Source organism: Pelophylax lessonae (genome assembly GCF_965119305.1).
Source record: "Pelophylax lessonae genome assembly, chromosome: 12".
NCBI lineage: Eukaryota > Metazoa > Chordata > Amphibia > Anura > Ranidae > Pelophylax > Pelophylax lessonae.
Window position 1 is genome coordinate 119,935,684 of NC_138779.1, and position 20,904 is coordinate 119,956,587.

At 44.0% G+C, this 20,904-nt stretch overlaps 1 protein-coding gene across 1 annotated transcript in view; it reads left to right on the forward strand.

Moving 5' to 3' along the window:
• The window catches only part of LIG1 (DNA ligase 1), a 166,010-nt gene that overhangs the window by 9,121 nt on the left and 135,985 nt on the right, over nucleotides 1–20,904 (forward strand). The window contains exon 2 of the mRNA XM_082273878.1: nucleotides 6,282–6,341. Coding sequence (XP_082130004.1) covers nucleotides 6,325–6,341 — 17 coding nt within the window. The 5' untranslated portion in view covers nucleotides 6,282–6,324. The remainder of the gene's footprint in view (nucleotides 1–6,281; nucleotides 6,342–20,904) is intronic.

The window sequence follows — 20,904 nt, forward strand, 5'->3', positions numbered from 1 at the left end:
TAGTAGGAGATGGACCCCTTATACTGGTGGTCAGTAGGAAAAAGACCCCCTAACATGTGCAGCCATTAGAAGATGCCCCCCCTTTATATCGGTAATCATTGCAAAGAATGTTAGCCTAACAGACAGCTGAAAAGATCATTGGTGTCAGTGGTTACTTATCATATGGCTGCAGAATTATGCAGTCCTCATCTGGCAGGAGAAATCTATGGCAACCTCTGGAGGAACCTACATAACAAATGCACATTTTATTCAGGTGAAAAATACAAGGTGCAAGTAGGGAGGTTTATAATGTCTTTTTATTTTTTTATTTTTATGGGCTGCTAAATAGGGTAAAAATTAAAAAAAAGCTCAGTCTGCAATAATCACCTACAACTTGAAGCAGTCTCCCAAAGAGTTTCTTCTACATAAGATTTTAGGTTAAATGACTGTGGACACACTTAGGGGTTGATTTGCTAAAGGCAAATAGACTCTGCACTTTGCAAGTGCAGTTGCACTCTAAGGGAATTTGCCCCATAGTTTAGTAAATTAGGTGAGGCTTTACTTTGCAAAGAATACCAAATCATGTGAAAGAAGAAAAATGTTTTTTTCCTTGCAAATGTTTGGATCATGGAAGCTATCAGAGCTTCCCCTTGTTTAATAAGCTCTGGATCAAATTCCTGTACAGAGTACAACTTCACTTGCAAAGTACACAATCTATTTGCCTTTAGTAAATCGACCCCTAGGAATAAATGGGACACAAACCCCAATGCATACTGCTTTATTTTATTTATATATTTTTTTACTCTCCCTGTTGATCATGATGATAGCTGATGATGTGATGAGGACACATGGACTCTTAGTCCTATCATGTGGAGATGTCTAAATCGCCTTAGGTATTGGGTATAGGACTGTGTGCAGGCCAGTCAAGTTCCTCCACCCCAAACTTGCTCATCCAAGCATAGTGCACTGGTCCAAAATTTTTGGTCCGGCGCGCGGGGGGGGGGGGGGGGGTAATGGTGTGGGGTTGTTTCTCATAGGTTGGGCCTGGCCCTTTAGTTTAAGTGAAGGGAACTCTTAAGGCGTCAGCATACCAGGATATTTTGGACAATTTCATGCTTCCAACTTTGTTGGAACAGTTTGGGGATGGCCCCTTCTGTTCCAACATGACTGCGCACCAGTGCACAAAGCAAGGTCCATAAAGACGTGAATGAGTGAGTTTGGTATGGAAGAGCTTGACTGACCTGCTCAGAGTCCCTGATCTCAACCCAATAGAACACCTTTGGGAAAAATTAGAGCGAAGACTGCGAGACAGGCCTTCTTGTCCACATCAGTGCCTGACCTCACATTTGCTTCTGGATGAATGATCAAACATTCCCATAGACACACTGCTAAACCTTTTGGACATCCTTCCCAGAAGAGTTGAAGTTGTTATAGCTTAAAAGGGTGGGCAACTCAATATTTAAACTCTACGGACTAAGACTGGGATGCCATTAAAAAAATCATGTAAAGGCAGGCATTCCAGTACTTTTGGTAATATAGTGTAGGTGTCCTGTGCATCACCAAGATTGGTTTGATCATATGCTTTACAAGCCATTAACCTTGGGCCTCTGGCCCTTCTTGTGCGCTCTGTAGAATCGATCAGGTGGCTGTAGAGCCATTTAGCTCACTTCTATAAGCAAGCCCATCGCCAGCTGCAAACTTTGAGACCGAAATGATAGCTGCTAGGGATCGACTGATATCGGTTTTCCCTTGCCGATACCGATATTTTGGCCATCGCATATCGGTATCGGCCGATATGGATCGATATTTTGTACATTTAAAGTTTTGCAAAATAAACACAAATTTAAACACATCTGTTACTGAACATGTTAATGTTTATTAACTTTTTTAACATTAAGTGCCGGTTCACATTTCTGCGATGCGGGAACGCTGCGAATATACAGCGTGTTCCCGCATCGCATCCGCATCCCTGGCAGTTCACACTTCCATATGCGATACGCTGGGGAGGTCATTTAAGAGGTTAACCACACCCACAGATCATATCGCAGTGCGATCTGAAAGTTTGCACAGAATCAGATCGCACTAATGTGAACCACCATGCGATCCGATTCTGCTGCGGACCAAAAAATGGTTCCTGTGCGTGTTTGGTGCGAATTCAGCCATACAAACTGTATGGCTGAATTTGCACCGCACAGAGATCGCATGTAATTTTAGGAGCAGTGTGCTCCGAATTACATGCAATCTCTGTCATCGCAGAAATGTGAACTGGCACTTAGGGCTCGTTCTTCACACCTTAACTGTAGGAAAACTGCACTTGCAGGGACATCAGTTTCACATCATCTGATTGTGAATGATGCATAAACTGCTGCAGTAGTGCACTCACTGCAATGATTTTAAATCACTACTGCAGTCAGTGCAAAACTGCTAGACAACAACTAGACAGTGGATTGGACTGGAGTCAGTAGACTACTGCTGCAGTAGTGCACTCACTGCAATGATTTTAATCACTACTGCAGTCAGTGCAAAACTGCTAGAAAAAAATCTAGACAAAAGCTAGCCAGTGGATTGGAGTGGACACTAGTATTACTGCACTTTTCAATACTCCCAGTTAAGTAGAACAATATTATACCGCAGAAAGCAGAACATTTCAGCATGGTTACCTGTTAAACGGCTTCTTTTTTTTTGTTTGTTTTCATATAATGCTGCCACTTTATTAACATGCTCACTTGGTACGGGAGAGGAGGACACAGGAGCAGAGAGAGAGAAGTATCTTCTAGCGTGGGATGCAAGTCTTTTGTAGCGTGCCTCATTTTCTTTCCACCACTGAAGAGGATCACTTCTTCTGTCAATTACTGGTTCCTTCAAATAGAGACTAAGTTCATCATCCATGCTCATTATTGCAGATTCAGAAGAATCCTCCGCATGAGGCCCCAATAAAACACTAAAAATGTCATGATCAATTTGACCACGATGAAGAATATTCTCTTCTGTTCATTGTTGTCTTTTTAGACATTTTTCTGTTTTTGCAGGATTCTGCTCTTTCAGATTATAAAAATGCTGTTCTGGACTTGTCTTTTCGGCAGGAACCTCCGGTACCTCCTGTTGAATATCTTCTGTCAGCCATTGTTTTGCCTTGGTGTGGAAGAAAGCATGGTTCTTGTATTGAGGATTCAAAAGACTTGCCAGCACAACATTTTTAATCTCTTTATGCTTCTCAAAACCTATATCAAGCAAAGCTCTCTGGCTTGACAGACCATCATTTGAAAGTTGGAGGGTGTTGTGTGCCATGACACTGAGGTCTGACATATCAGCAAGCCTCATTCCTTTCCGCATATTTGCTCCGCTGTCTCGAAGGAGCACAAGCATCACTCGATCTTTGGTGATTCCCCATTCTTTAAGCATGCCTAGAAACATTTCTCTACTGTACTCCCCAGTGTAGGATCCTTGCATCAGTTTTATATTCAAGACCAATTGCCTTATTGTCCATCCGCTGTCAATGAATGGCATGTAAGATTCATTAGTGACTCTGTCCTCCTTCTGACCAGCAGTCAGTCGTGAATGAGAGTGAGTTGCCAGCATTCTCTGGTTGCAGCATAACCTTTATTTTCTCAACCTTTTGGTGAATCTTTCCCAGTATTTTGGTTCGATAATACTTCACTCTTCAGTGTGTACCTTGGCTCAAGTATGGGACATCAACCGCTTAAATCTTGAGTCAGACACCATTGTAAATGGCTGGTTATCAGTGACCATCCTCTCTGTGATTACACTGTCCAGCAGTTGGGATCTTCCATCTGAATCTAGACTGTGACACCTGTTTTTTGTTATTGTTGCCTGGGATAGTGGAGGAGGTATTTCAAAATCACATTGATATTCATTTTGTTTTTTCTGTGCTGCATGATATAATTCAATATGATGAACTCTTAGATGGGCCAAAAGATTTGACTTATTTTTGTTTTTTTGCAGTTACTGATCCCATGCTTATATTGTTTGTGCATGTGTTGCACAATGCTGCTTTTCCTGGAGATGGTTGAGACGAGAAATAGTCCCAGACCACGCTTCTACTTTTTCTGTCTTAATCCATCTCCATTGCAATTTGAAAGAGACAATAAGGTTAAAAAAATGGCTGGCCTGCTGACACCCTGGCCTGCTGGCACCCTGTTGGGGGTCGGTGGCTGACTTCCAAAAAAACAACAATCTCTCTCCTGTGCTCAAGTTGTATGCGGGAAGGTGAATCTTCTAGGCGGTTTTATGACACAAATTAAGTGGTCTTGCTGCCCCCCCTCAGGACCAAGGGTATCCAAAAGGCACTACAAGAAAACAACGAGAAGGGCGCACCGACCTTGTGCATTACCACTTAAAAGTTTATTAAAATCAAAGAAGGGTAGCGTACAATATACTCACAAACGTAGCATATGAACAAGCATATAGGAAATGGGCACCGCTCGCTTCCAGGACACTTCTCTACTGCTGGATAGCGTGATGACGTCCTCAAAACCTGATGTGGCTTACGTGTTTCGAGGGAGGACCCTCTTCCTCAGAGCCAAAATCGCTACCCTTCTTTGATTTTAATAAACTTTTAAGTGGTAATGCACAAGGTCGGTGCGCCCTTCTCTTGTTGTTTTCTAGTCGGTGGCTGACGCCTGGCAATGTGGGTGGCTTGCTGGCACCCTGTTGTGGGTCGGTGGCTGATGCCTGGCAGTGTGGGTGGCTTGGTGTCACCCTGTTGGGGCTGGCTTGGTGTCACCCTGTTGTGGGTGGCTGTCTTGGTGTCACCGTGTGGTGGGCTGGCTTGCTTGGTGTCACCTTGTGGTGGGGTGGCTGGCTTGGTGTCACCCTGTGGTGGGGTGGCTGGCTTGGTGTCACCCTGTGGTGAGTTCGCTGGCTTGGTGTCACCCTGTGGTGGGTTCGCTGGCTTGGTGTCACCCTGTGGTGGGGTGGCCGGCTGGATGCTGGCCTGGCACCCTGTTGTGGGTCGATGGCTGGCACCCTGTGGTGGGTGGCTGAGGTCAGGGCCTGGGGGTGGCTGACCGGACTGCAGCTGCACACGCTGTCCGAGGCATTAGAAGGCAGAACATATCAAATTATAAGCTCAGCACGCGGAGACACGTGAAGCAACAAACGCAATGACGTCACGTGTGCGCCGTCCACAATATTGGCAACTTCCAGGGCCGATTCCAATATATCGGGGTAACTGCATATCAGCCCTCGATATATCGGCCTTGCCGATAATCGGTTGATCCCTAATAGCTGCAGCCATCAGCCCAGTATAACCGCTTCAAACTGAGGAAGTAGAGATACGTTCTAAGGGCATAAAGTGGCTTAGGGACAACTGTGCTGAGAGTAATAAAAAGCTAATTTTTTAGGCTGTTTAGAAGATACCAGAGAACATTCAAGGAGGTTCTGGTAGCTCATCCAAGGGTTATATGTGCTACCTTAAAGCGGTTCTACACTCTAAAGCTCAGCTCACATATATGCGAATCAGATGTGTTTTGAACCGCATCTGATTTGCTTGACATGTAAACTGGCAGCCTTTTCAATGCAGCCAGTTTACACGTGTGGGGTGGCTGTGATGTGGTTTTTAAAGAGCCCTGTGTGATTTTGGGTCCAGTTCAGGTGTGGTTTCATGTAAAAATTTGCACCTGAACCGATAAACAGAACCATACCGGGCTCCCGTACTGAAACCGCGGCTGCATTTATGTGAACGGAGCCTAAAGAGTAGAGTCCCGGTTCTCTGTATTGAATGTAAGTAGAGTCAGCAGGCTGCGTTTTTGGTTGCTTTTGGGTGTCCTGTGCCCTAACCTTTGTCTCCTTGAGTTCATGGTGCCTAGTAAAAGTGTTTTTAACATCTGGCATCCAATTTCTTTCACCCTGAGGTAAAATGCTACCCCACCAAATCACCTGGGGGGTCCTCCACTGCCTAGGGGTAAGGTGGTGCTACAATAAATCAGCAAGGCATTGGGCATTGTGTTTTCTGAAGGATAGATCAGCAGTGGCAGTCTACATCTTTCTCTACAGGTATCATTTATACAGGACAAGCATGTGCTTACAGATCCACAATCATAATCTTGTTTGATGGGTTCCAAATAGAGGAAATGTCTGTATTCATTCTAAAGACCGGAGGTGCATTCTTGCTGGGTTTGACCCAGTTCTCCATCTGGATGTCATGCTCTGCATGCTCATGCTTATAGACATTATCGACAAGCTCTTGATATAACAACCTTAAATTGTACTCTGTGTTGTAGTAATGTGCTGCATATAATTGAAGTCACCTGAAAGGTTCATTTTATTTTTTTTGCTAACAGGGGTCTCTGGATTGAAGCGTTTGTTCTTTGTTACCGTTTGAAGATGCAGCGGTCTATAAAGTAAGTTTGAAAAATGATTGTTGCCTTTTTGATATGAAGAAGACGAAGACACCTTCTATGGTTTGTGCACAGAAATGGTTTGCATGTTAATTTTTTATAGTTTTCTCGCAGCTTCAAGCTTGCTTAACCCTTGGTTTACTAAAACATATAGGACACATCCTAAGCAGTCATAGGGTTTAGGCCATCTATTTGTGCAATCCAAACTTTTTTTTCTAATTGCTCACTGATAATTATCCATATATTTTGTTGTTTTATATCTCTATATTCCAAAACAGATCTTTACATTCTGTACTGTATAATGGTTTTATCAACTGGGTTTCAATCAAATTTGGTCAACAGGAAATTGAGCATACGATCAGGTGGTTGCTTGCAACCAAGCAATACACCATCCTCAAGTTCAGTTGACTGCTTGAATTCGGTAGATTGAACTGAGCATTAAATTGACAGCTTCAGTAAAGGTAAATAAAAAAACGGATTAAAATAAGGAAAAACTATAGCAACTTTGTCTAAAGTGATTAGCTTTTTCTGCCAAATTAATTTCAATTAAAAGCAATTTCAATTCTCTCTCCTTGCCCAACTTGCCTACTCATCTATGTTATTTTCCTTTCTTATTGCACTTGTTACAATGTTTGCTAAAGACATTGATTTGAATCAATAGTACAGGACACGTTGGATGCGAGACAGAACCCGCACTTTCCGCGACTGGCTTAGAGAAGTTAATGATCCTCTACCCTACAAAAAACTAATATATGCCCATCGTGGCTGTCCCACAAAATTTAATAAGATCTGGGGTAGGTGGGTACAGGCCCCGGAGACATGCTCTTAATTTGAGACCTCCTCCCCGTTTACTGAGTCGCCATATTGTCTACCTGCTATTTATTGTAAGCCACTATTATTTTTTTTTTTCTTTTTGAACTGATGTATCACACCTCTGTTTCATGCCTATGATGTTCATTTCGGTCTACATTTTTATATACAGTGGGTACGGAAAGTATTCAGACCCCCTTAAATTTTTCACTCTTTGTTATATTGCAGCCATTTGCTAAAATCATTTAAGTTCATTCTTTTTCCTCATGAATGTACACATAGCACCCCATACTGACAGAAAAACACAGAATTGTTGACATTGTTGCAGATTTATTAAAGGTGTTTTTTAGCAAACTCCATGCGGGCTTTCATGTGTCTTACACTGAGGAGAGGCTTCCGTCGGGCCACTCTGCCATAAAGCCCCGACTGGTGGAGGGCTGCAGTGATGGTTGACTTTCTACAACTTTCTCCCATCTCCTGACTGCATCTCTGGAGCTCCGCCACAGTGATCTTTGGGTTCTTCTTTACCTCTCTCACCAAGGCTCTTCTCCCCCGATAGCTCAGTTTGGCCGGACGGCCAGCTCTAGGAAGGGTTCTGGTCGTCCCAAACGTCTTCCATTTGAGGATTATGGAGGCCACTATGCTCTTAGGAACCTTAAGTGCAGCAGAAATCTTTTTGTAACCTTGGCCAGATGTGTGCCTTGCCACAATTCTGTCTCTGAGCTCTTCAGGCAGTTCCTTTTGACCTCATGATTCTTATTTGCTCTGACATGCATTGTGATCTGGAAGGTCTTATATAGACAGGTGTGTGGCTTTCCTAATCAAGTCCAATCAGTATAATCAAACACAGCTGGACTCAAATGAAGGTGTAGAACCATCTCAAGGATGATCAGAAGAAATGGAAAGCACCTGAGTGTCACAGCAAAGGGTCTGAATACTTAGGACCATGTGATATTTCAGTTTTTCTTTTTTAATAAATCTGCAACAATGTCAACAATTCTGTCAGTATGGGGTGCTATGTGTACATTCATGAGGAAGAAGAATGAACTTAAATGATTTTAGCAAATGGCTGCAATATAACAAAGAGTGAAAAATTTAAGGGGGTCTGAATACTTTCCGTACCCACTGTATGTATTTATAATCCATATGTCCATAAATTTCTACAAATGCTCACTGATTTGCTAGATCCTGTATTACCCATTTTTCTGTTGTTTGTTTCTTTGTGTTCAATAAAGAACCGGTTTGATATAAAAAAAAAAATCGTACAGGACATAGGACTTATATTCAAATGCCATGTGTTATATGCAGTCTACATTCAGGTGACTGGACTCCGGGAAAAACTTGCTAGGGCAGCCCCCAGAGCAAACTTGTTTTAACACATTGTCCTCTTGTGAAACTCCAATTTTTTCTGGTGTCCTTAAGTGATGGGCCTCTTCTGTGGAGAAATGTTTTTCTTTAAACCATTATTTTTTTTTCTCTGAAGCTTCTATCAAGATTTGACTGCTTATTGCCCTGGGCTATTTAGCAGTGTCCAAGGTTACCCTTGGTGTAAACCCAGGGAACTCCACATGACCTATCTTAATGGGATCCTGCATTAGGTGATAACTTTGTCACTAGGTACAATGTGTGTAGCTAACTGAAGGATGCTATATATATAGGTCCAGGGTCATGGTCCATTTCTGTGGTTTCCAGACTCTGAAGACCCTTTCCGATGTACAGTATGTCCACAATGACCGTTGAAGCCTGGTCCTCTAGTAGGCCCAGCTTCATAGATAAGGTAGGAAAGACAGACAGGTTTTTCCTGTATGTAATCACTGGTGCCTGGCTTCTAACCACTTGCTGCCTGGGCCAGTTTTGTCATTTCTCAAATGCATGTTAAAATCTGCGTGTTTTTCTTTTTTTTTTTTTTGTTAGAAAAGTATTTAGAACCCCAAACTTTTTATATATTTTTTGAAAGCTGAGACCCTGAAAAAAAAGTGTCACGCGATATTTATGCAGTCATGTTTGAAATGTAAATTTTCAGGAAAAAATTCCCTTCAATGTGAATTTCAGTGCACACAAACACAATAGAATACCCAATTTTTGGTAAAATATAAAAGACAACATTACACTAAGTAAATGGATACTTAACATGTCACGCTTGTAAATTGCGCACACCTGTTGAATGGCGACTAACTATGATCCATTAAATTATCTATAGGTAACATTTTGAAAGCCTTTACAGGTTATCAGTTTAGAGTTATACTTAAGGATTTAGCATTAGAATTGTTGCTCTCACTCTGACATTCATGATGCTACCTCTCATGTATAAATCATTGTTTACATATGCCTGTGGGACCTATGTATTCTAATTTGTGCATGAGCAACGTTCTTCTTAATAACACAAGGGATAAACAACATCCCTTATGATCATGAGTGGTGACAGGTACTCTTGTCTGAGAGATCTGAGGTCTATTAACCACTTGCCGACCAGTCACGTTGACTGTACTGCGGCAAAGTGGTTCGTTATCGTCCAGCGACGTAGACCTACGTCGCTGGACTCCTCCCCCTGTAGGCGGCGCTCGTGTGCCGCCGGAGGCGCGCTCCGGCTGTTTTCAGTCACAGCGGGAGTCGGGCCAGGGAAGGAGCGGCGGCGATCGCCGCTGCTCTTCCCCCGATCGTCAGGGAATCAAGTTTGGAGATCCGCCCGCTTGTGTAAACAGAGCGGGCGGATCTCCTAAGTGACAAGGAGTGACAGATTGCAGTGTTCAGCATAGCTGAACATGCGATCTGTCCCTGACTCACTCAGTCACCTCCCCCCACACACGTCAGTAAGCACCAAGCATACATTAACCCCTCCCTCTCCAATAAAATTAACCCCTTCCCTGCCAGTGTCCTTTTTACAGTAACAGTGCATATATATAGCACTGATTACTGTAGTAATGTCACTGGTACCCCCAAAAGTGTCAAAAATGTCAGTCAAGGGTCCGATCTGTCCGCCGCAATGTCGCAGTCCCGCAAAAAAAATCGCAGATCGCCGCCATTACGCGTTAAAAAAAAAAAAAACACCAAAAATGACAGAAATCTTTCCCTTAGTAAACGCAATAACTTTTGCGTACACCAATCAAAATACGCTTATTATGATTTTTTTTTTTTTTTTACCAAACATAGGTAGCAGAAAACAAATTGGCCAAAAATTTAAAAAAAATTTGATTTTTACATTTTTTTTGGGGGGAATTTCATATAAAATAATGTTAAAAATATTGTTATTTTTTCAAAATAAACGCTCTTTTTTTGTTTATAGCGCAAAAAGTAAAAATCGCACAGGTAATCAAATACCACCAAAAGAGAGCTCTGTTTGTGGGAAAAAAAGGACGTAAATTTTGTTTGGGTACGGCGTCGCACGACCGCGCAATTGTCAGTTAAAATCACACAGCGCCGAATCGCAAAAAGGGGCTTGGACGTAAGACAGCAAAATCCTCCGGTGGTATAGTGGTTAAACCTCAGATCCCTCCTCTGCCCTCAAAACTATCGAATCAAACCAAGATCGGTTTCATCAGATGCTCGCCTATTGGGTAATGACTTGTAAACAACAAACCTAAACTGGAAGTGACAAAGTGCTTATTACTTCCAGTTTCATTCATCACAGAGGGAAGACCTGTCTGGATGTACCTTCCTTTCCTCTTTAAAACCAGGATCATGGCTGCAGTTGCAACCATGATCTTGTTAAAGCCATTTCAACCCAAGGGTGTATGGATAGGTCTTATGGTTGTGAAATGGTTAATAACCAAACCCAGTGAGTAGCTTACTTGGCAGCTTTATGGGCAGAGGAATTGGGAGTTTCCACTTTTCTTTTGGTAACCCCTGTCATTTTGTCTCTGTTTCTAAGCATGAGCAATTTAAATTCGGTGGTTTCTTTATTTCCGCTCTTCTGATCTAGAATTGGTCTCAGGAGTATGATGCATTTCCACCAAACACACAAAACACGTTCTACATTCAGACTGTGAAAAGGACAATTATCTGCTGAACATCCTTCAATCTTGCTCTGATGTGCTCCACCCAACATGGTAAACCTGGCCAACTGCCTCCTGTCCAGGCCTAGTATAAAAATGGCCTGATGGAGGCAGCGACAATGGACCCGTACATCCTTCTACATGAGCCGTTGGTGTGCGATTTGTGACCCACTGTGTGCGGTGGACACAGCAGATTACCGATCACAGTACCAGGCTTCTGTGAGCAGCCCTGGTACCATGTGATTATTGTGATCAATCACAGTAGTAAAGTTTTTTTTTTTTTTTTTATTTCCTGCATTTTCCAAAAAACTGTGGCAAAAATTTTCAAAAGACTCATTGGGGGAGATTTGCTGAGGCTAGGTTCACACGTGCTAATTGGGTGCGTTTTGAAACTCACCAAATTCGCATGGCCTGTGAAAGAACATTGCTTTTCTGTTCACATATGTCTGGTGCAGCCGGAGTGCTGATTCAGTGCGAATTGAGAGTCCTGTCAGTTTTCTGAGCAGTGTGGTCCAGCTTGGGTGTGAATTCAGGCCCATTGACTTCTGTGGGAACGTTTCTGAATAAAACCTATCATTTAGTTGTGAACAGGATAAAATTCCGACATGATCCTGATGCAAAATTGACCTGACCCTGAGAAAAAACTGACCTGAAGCACTGAGCAACTACTTTGTCTGGTAGCTTTGAAAACTGCTCAATTTGCACCACACGTGTGAACCCAGCCTTAAACTGGGGCACCCAGAATTTCAGGGTATCTGTGCATGGTAGCCAATCAGCTTTCAACATCAGCTTGTTTAATTAAAGTGTTGCTAAGCCCAGGAGCCTGCATTCACTATATCTGATCTCCCACAGTACACAAAACATGGAAATGCAATAGTTTTATTAAATATAAACTGCTAAATACCTTTTCTCTATCGCTCATTGACAGACGTAGTCCTCGGTGATACAGCACCTTCGGGTTATGTTGCCTCCACAGGAGCAGGACTAGACAGGAAATTAAAATGCTCTGGCTACACCCTAGGGGCAGTCCCAGAGGGTATATCCTCTCTCTCTCTCTGCCTCAGCAAATCAGTTTTTTTCTGTCTAGTCAGGAGTAAGGACCTAGATACCTTGCTGGGATCTTCGGTCCTGGCAAGATTTTTTTCTTAAAAAGATTTTTTAGACAGCTTTTTTTTCTCCAGTGTTCCTGTGAGATCTTCAAGCAAGAAAGCTGAACTGGGCGACAGGCTGGATGTTGAGATCCGGTGGTCACCCCAGTTCAGCCTACGAGCGCGTGCAGGCCATAGCTCCGCGCTGGGTCGGCCGCGACAAAGTCCCACTGGGGGACTGACCCCGCGAGTTAAACGTCTCGCTGAAACGCCAAGGACCATGAGTCACGGCGTCCGTATTGGTCGACAGCCCTCCCGCCCCGGTGGAGAGGGGTACTGTCAGGAGTTGGTGCCCGCCTGGTTCCGGTATGGTGAGTAGTATGTTCCCCCTTTTCCCCCTGACGGGTCTTGTGGTGAACGCGGGCCCCTCTCTGTATGGTAAGATAGAGTCCCCCTCTATCCTATAACTTGGCACAGATCCCCCTACTTTGAGTGTGATTTTATGTGCAAAAAGCCAGGAGGCTTGGTTTGGGAGCTAACACTCTAATTGTATACATGTTTAAAAGATTGTAATCAGTGGCAAATAAGGTACCTACCAGTCAGAAGCCACGGACATGTAGACTGCCTTCCTAGTCAAATCTCCAGCTATAGCAGGCCTTCCGAACGGCCAGGCGGTCCGCCAGGGCCGGTACCGCCAACCACGCCAGATCCCCATGCAGAGAAGGTGTTGTGTGCTCTGCAGCACACCGCTATTCGGTACAGGCCACCGCCATTTTTTTTGCTGGATCGCACGAGCCGCCATTTTGGCGTAGCCTCGTGTCTCCAGCATGGGGGCGGCCATGTTTGAGGTGATCCAAACACCTCGTGGAGCTAGGGGAGGTGCCGGAAGGCGTGCAGAGGGGCGGAGCCGCCTCCTTTCTTCCTGGGCAGCCAGCCAAAAGACTTCCTGTTTGAGAAGACAGCGCTGTAACCTGTTGCAGTTAAACTCTGAGCATCAAGTGGTGAGCCTGGGGGTCTATCTCTCTCTCTCTCTCGCGATCGATAGGGATCCCTAGCAGGTAACACTAAGGGGCTTTTGTGGCGCTGGGGGTCTGAAAAAAAAAAAAAAAAAAAAAGTTTTTATATTTTTGAATTGTATTATCCGGCAAGTGACTGGAATAATCATGGACCCTGCCACACAAATTCCCCCACCTGTTTCCCTCGAGGGGGCCACGGGACCCGCCGGTGCACAGAGTGTGGAGGCATTTACAGCAATTTTGGAGTCTATGGTGGCTCGGGTGGAGGCGGCCTGTCAGGGACGAGGGTCAAGGAAGCGACCCCCGCCTACCCCTATATTATCTGACACCTCTGACTCAGATTCAGAGATGGTCACTGTAGCTGCAGGTCCCTCTGCAAGGGCTGTTACCTCAGGTAAAGCTCCCTCAGACAGTGAGGAGGACGTTCCTTCTCCCGCTATAATTCAGGACGAAGCATTGGTGGACGCACTAGTTGTGGCAGTGCGGGAAACCTTAAGACTTGAGGTTTTACCGGCAGAAGCAACTGAAACAGAGATTCCCTTTGGTACTAACAAGCCCATCAAAACGGTGAAAGTTTTTCCTGTACCCAAGTGTTTTGGTAATAAAATTAAAGGAGAATGGGAGCATTCTAAGCGTACCTTTACGATTTCCAAGCGTATTGCTAGATGCTATCCATTTGAGGAATCCTTCATTAAGAAATGGACGGTACCACCAGTGGTGGATCCACCTATTTCCAGGCTGAATAAAGCCACGGTTATCCCAGTGGAGGACACTTCGTCCTTTAAGGATCCGGTGGATCGAAAGATGGAAGCAGAGTCCCGCACTATCTTCTCTCTGATAGGGTCAGCATTTAGACCAGTAATTGTTTCCCAGACACTTACGGAATGGGCGAGATTGGTACGCCAAAACCTTAGGGGAAAAAATATTCCCCAGGAAACATCTGATTTGATGGAACAGATTATACAAGGGCTACAGTTTATCTGTGACGCAGCCTTGGACACTACTCCCCTATTAGGGCATGCATCTATGTCAGCGGTAATCCTCAGACGTGTGCTGTGGTTAAAATGTTGGTCAGCTGACCTAGGTTCCAAAAAGACCTTGACGAATCTCCCCTTTCAGGGGAATCGTCTATTTGGGGCCACCCTAGATGAAATCATTAAGGATGCCACGGGGGGCAAGAGCACTTTTTTGCCACAGGCTGCTAAAGCTAAGGGACCTCGCAACAAGCGAGGACCTTTCTTTACCGCCCATAAAGGGTTCGTACGCCCGGCTGGAACAAGCGGGAAAGGCAAGACTCCTCCAGGAGGGTTTAAGAAGGGCTGGTCGGACAAACAGAGGACCGACTCAGCCAAACCCGAAGCAAAGGATTACACAGCCTGAAGGTGCGCCCCCACCCGGGTTGAGGGTGGGGGGATGTTTTCACCGGTATTCAGGACATTAGATCTAGCATCGACTACTACTACCGGTGCGATTCTTCCCTTCCAACATTTAAGTACTACAGGGAGCGGTAGTCACCGTTCCCTGAATAGATCTTTTCCTTTACCTTTTCCTAAGATTAGTCTCTATTCCCCACAGGAATCGGATCTGGTTGACCAGACAGACCAAGAAGCCTCTAGCCGGGTGACTTCGGTCCCTGAGGTTCAACCAGAAAAGATCACCCTTCCTGATAGGAATCAGGTATCTGATAAATGTGTGGGAACAGAAAATGACCAGACTTTCTCGGATGGTCGAGGCCAGATAGCTCTAGGGACGCCTGGTTCAGATCCAGTCAGCAACGGTGGTCCTAGAAATTCTAGGCTGGCCTCGCCAAGCCGGCCTGGCCGACTTGGACAGGCTAGTCGCAGACGTTCCGTGGAAACTTCGTCTCAAGGAATGTCTGTGGTCTCAAGGACCAATTTACCATCGTGCTTTACAGTCGCTGGTTTTAATGGCCTGGCCATTGAGACCCAAGTACTGAAGGACAGAGGTTTGTCAGCTTCAGTCATTCCTACCCTTATTAAAGCAAGGAAAGCGACTTCCAGCAAGGTCTATTATCACACATGGAAGACTTATATTGCGTGGTGCGAATCTTTAGGATTTCCTCCACGTACCTATTCGGTGACTCGAATATTGGCTTTTTTGCAAAAAGGGGTTGAGCAGAAACTAGCCTTGAGCACCATCAAGGGTCAAGTTTCAGCATTAGCAATCTTCTTTCAGAAACCTTTAGCTACCAGGTCCTTGGTGCGGAATTTCATCCAGGGGGTGCGGCACCTGGCTCCACCAGTCCGCGCGCCCTTACCGCCCTGGGATCTTTAGTTTTGTCGGTTCTACAGAAACCTCCCTTTGAAAACATCAGGGAGATTCCCTTGCTTACTTTATCCCAGAAGGTGGCCTTCTTGGTGGCTATCACTTCTGCTCGCAGGGTGTCAGAACTGGCTGCATTATCATGCCAGTCCCCATACCTAGTGATTCATAGGGATAAGGTAGTACTTCATCCTAAGCCATCCTTTCTTCCTAAGGTGGTTTCAGATTTTCATCTGAATGAAGATATTGTACTACCTTCCTTGTGTCCTCAGCCCAATCATCATCGGGAACATGCGTTGCATTCCTTGGATGTGGTTCGGGCAATCAGAGTATACCTGAAAGCTACGGAATCATTCCGTAAGACGGATTCACTTTTTGTGATCACGGATGGCCCCAGAAAGGGTTTGCCTGCATCTGCCGCGACCATTGCCAGATGGATCAGACAGACGGTGGTACAGGCTTATTCTATTAAGGGTCAGAGCCCTCCGTTCCCTGTTAGGGCGCACTCCACTCGAGCGCTCAGTACTTCCTGGGCCTTTCGCCATCAGGCGTCAGTGGTCCAGGTATGTAAGGCGGCCACCTGGTCGTCGATACATACCTTTACAAAATTCTATAAAATTGATGTGATGGCATCGGCGGATGCCTCATTTGGCCGCAAGGTTTTGCAGGCCGCAATTTGAGGAGACCGGTGGTCTACCTCGAGGGTTTTTTTCTGTTTGAAAAATTTCTTTTTGTTGAGTCTCATCATTAAGGATGAGCATTGTAAACTTCTAGTTGGCACCGGTTGGGCCTTCTAGATTGGGATTTGATTTCCATTTTCCCACCCCTCATTTGTGATACTGCTCTGGGACGTCCCGAAGGTGCTGTATCACCGAGGACTACGTCTGTCAATGAGCGATAGAGAAAAATGGATTTTTGTAAAATCTTACCGTAAAATCCTTTTCTCTTAGCTCATTGACAGACGTAGTCCCCGCCCCTCTGTTTTTGAGTTGGGTTGGGTTAAAATCTCTAAAGACTGCTTTTGTGACATAACTGATTTGCTGAGGCAGAGAGAGAGAGGATATACCCTCTGGAACTGCCCCTAGGGTGTAGCCAGAGCATTTTAATTTCCTGTCTAGTCCTGCTCCTGTGGAGGCAACATAACCCGAAGGTGCTGTATCACCGAGGACTACGTCTGTCAATGAGCTAAGAGAAAAGGATTTTACGGTAAGATTTTACAAAAATCCATTTTTCTCATCAGCAGTGTATGGCAGTCGTGTGATTTCTATCAGTGTCTGGTTAAAGCTTGTGGGAGGAGTTTTCATTATACTCTGATTGTCCTATGAGGCTGCAGGGCCCCTGACCCTCTGTCTGGACAGTGCTGATTGGCCCTGTGCTTATCACATTCACCTTCCCAAGAAGAAAAAAAAAAATACACACCAAACTGAACATGTGCATAGTGCCCCCAGGGCTCTGTACTATTAGGATGGATTGGGGACAGTAAAAGAAGGGGAGGATCAATCATAGTTTTTAGACAATGCAGAGGATTAACCCCTTAGGTTCCACAGTGTGTATATAGTGGGGATCGAAGGTTTGGGCACCCCAGGTAAAAACTTGTATTAATGTGCATAAAGAAGCCAAGGAAAGATGGAAAAATCTCCAAAAGGCATCAAATTACAGATTAGACATTCTTATAATATGTCAACAAAAGTTAGATTTTATTTCCATCATTGACACTTTCAAAATTACAGAAAACAAAAAAATGGCGTCTGCAAAAGTTTGGGCACTCTGCAGAATTTATAGCATGCACTGCCCCCTTTGCAAGGCTGATACCTGCCAGTGTCATGGATTGTTCTCAATTATCGTCTGGGAAGCCCAGGTGATGACATTCTCAAAGGTTTTAAATGCCCAGACTCCTCTAACCTTGCCCCAACAATCCGCACCATGGGATCTTCTAAGCAGTTGTCTAGAAAACTGAAACTGAAAATAGTTGACGCTCACAAAGCTGGAGAAGGCTATAAGAAGATAGCAAAGCGTTTTCAGATGTCAATATCCTCTGTTTGGAATGTACTTAAGAAATGGCAGTCATCAGGAACAGTGGAAGTTAAAGCAAGATCTGGAAGACCAAGAAAAATATCAGACAGAACAGCTCGCAGGATTGTGGGAAAAACAATTCAAAACCCACGTTTGACTGCACGATCCCTCCTGAAAGATCTGGCAGACACTGGAGTTGTGGTACACTATTCCACTATAAAGAGATACTTGTACAAATATGGTCTTCATGGAAGAGTCATCAGAAGAAAACCTCTTCTACGTCCTCACCACAAAAATTAGCGTTTGAACTTTGCAAATGAACATATAAACAAGCCTGATGCATTTTGGAAACAAGTTCTGTGGACCGATGAGGTTAAAATTTAACTTTTTGGCCGGAATGAGCAAAGGTACATTTTGAGAAGAAGGGGCACAGAATTTAATGAAAAGAACCTCTGTCCAACTGTTAAGCATGGGGGTGGATCAATCATGCTTTGGGGTTGTATTGCAGCCAGTGGCACAGGGAACATCTCACGAGTAGAAGGAAAAATGGATTCAATAAAACTTCAGCAAATTTTGGATGGTAACTTGATGCCATCTGTGAAAAAGCTGAAGTTAAAGAGAGGATAGCTTTTACAAATGGATAATGATCCTAAACACACAACTCAAAATCCATCGGGGATTACATCAAGAGGCATAAACTGAAGGTTTTGCCATGGCCTTCACAATCTCCTGACCTCAACATAATTGAAAATCTATGGATAGACCTTAAAAGAGCAGTGCGTGACAGACAGCCCAGAAATCTCAAAGAACTGAAAGACTTTTGTAAGGAAGAATGGGCAAAGATACCTCAAACAAGAATTGAAAGCCTCTTGGCTGGCTACAAAAAGCGTTTACAAGCTGTGATACTTGCCAAAGAGGGCAATACAAGATATTAACTGCAGGGTGCCCAAACTTTTGCAGACACCATTTTTTTGTTTTCTGTTATTTTGAAAGTGTAAATGTTGGAAATAAAATCTAACTTTTATTGACATATAAGAATGTCTAATCTGTAATGTGATGCATTTTGGAGATTTTTCCATCTTTCCTTGGCTTCTTTATGCAGATTAATATAAATTTTTACCTGGGGTGCCCAAACTTTCGATCCCCACTGTAACAAACATGCTTTACTGCATATACAGACTGATTTTCCTGTTGTGGGTTTAGTAACACTTTAAGTTTTGGCAATAAAACCTGGAAGCTGATTGGTTTCTTTGCAGTGTTGCACCAAATTTTGGACGTTCTAGTATTATTAAATAACACCCATTATGCCTTTCAGAAAATACCTTTGGAGTATTTGCTTTGCAAAATTGGGTCATTTTGTGGGCTATTCCCCTGTCCTGGTACTCCAGGGCCTCCAAAAATCTGAATGGTAGTCTGGAAATTAGATGTGTAATTTCCTTGAAAGCCAAAAGGTGCTCCTTGGATTTTGGACTCCTTTTTTTTTTTTTTTTTTATGTACCTACCTAGACTGTGTAAAAGTCTCACGTATGTGGTATGCCCATCCTCAGGAGACATAGCAGAATGTGTTTTGGAGTATAATTCTAAGTATGCCTATGCTGTGTGAGAACTTATTAAAATGGCAACTGTGAAAAAAATTTATTTATTTTCTTTCTTTTCCATAAAATTGTGACCAAATTGCAATAACTCCCCAAATGCCTCTTACTAAATATCTTACACTGTCTACTTTCCAAAATGGGGTCATTTGATATTTTAGGGCCTCAGGGCCTCAAGAAACTAGATAGGCAGTCAGTACATCAGGACTAATTATTATACATGGATTTGTATTCATAGACAATGGACCATACCCAAGCAATAAACCACAGCCAATAGGCCCACAAAAAACAAAGGTTAAAGAACCCCAAAAAACACTCAGATAACAGCTTTAAAAACCTTGCCGGAAAAACTCACATCAGTCGAGGCCTGACCATCCACCTGGTAGAACTTGGAAAATGTGTGAACAGAGGACCAGGTGGTGGCCTTTCAAATCTGACAACTGCTTGCTGAAAAGATGGAAAAAAGAGACCCTAACAGCCCTGATGGAATGAACACTGAAATTAAAAGGAAAAATGCTGTCCCCATGGCCATGCAAATAGGCTGTCTGCTACATCAAACAATGGTGGAGCAGGAAGCCCATTACAAAGGCTCACATGGACTTGCAGACAGACACTCGGACCTTATCCAGGGAATGTATAGCAAATTTTCTTGTTACAATTTATCACTGGTATCTAAACAACCCCCCAAAAACCTAGCCGCTGTATAAATATCACAAAAGATATCAGCAAACAATGAGCTGGTGGAGTATGTGATCCGGACTATCTCGGAGCTTTAGCCTTTGATGTATATAAGTGCATAGTGGGTCCCATAATATAAGGTGAGAGCATATCTAGATCTAAACGGACAAATGGTCAATTTTTGCATGAAAAAAAATGGCTCCAGGTCTCAAGACTCTAGCTGGCAGATGTAAAAAACTGATGCAAGCTTCATCTGTTTTTTCTTTGACAAAACGTGTGAAAGGGGCCTTGTATAATATTTTGTCCTTTTTGTAGATGTACTGTTCTTTGTCAGGTGTATGTCCTAAACAAACACGTGGTCCTGAAGAAGCAATACCCACTAGATGTGTAGACTAATACTTGGGCTAGGAGATAACTGTCCAGAATCTGCATTTTCAATAATTGCATCGTATTCAAGATGGATTTTTAACATTTTCTTAATAAACTACTACTAATGATTTTATATATAACTTTGAGAAGAGTGTGGTATTTTATAATTCTCAGATGGCTGTCTGAAGAATCCCAGAGGCGTAACTAGAACCTTCAGGGCCCCGCTGCAAGAAACCATGAAGGGCCCCCCGGACTCTTGGCTGGGGCCCTTCCCTTCAAACCTGGGGCTTTTCCTACTGATCCCGGGGCCCTTTATTATGGTCCCGCAGCGGGACCCTTTCACAAGCTCTGCAGTGGGCCCCCTTCCTGCCATCTTAAGGCTTCCCCACGGTGGTGGAATGCCAGGGCTCGGTCGCAAGTGTGACCTTTGCGATCCTGGAAGTTCACCCACTGGTGTCAGTAGTTTTTATTTTTTTACAATGTCACTGACTATGACTCTGCCCATTCAGAAGAGGAAGAAGCTGGTAAATTACATATTTACCAACCCCTTCCTGGTTCTCTATTGTTGTGACACATCCCCTGCCGCAGCCGGCAGGAGAAAGGAGGGAGCACAGTGGGGGGGGGGGGGGTGAACCAGGGGAGCACACAGGGGCCCAGAGACAGCAGAACACAAGTGAACTGGATAGGAGTGGCGGGGGCAGCATACAGAGGAACCAATCTCCTCC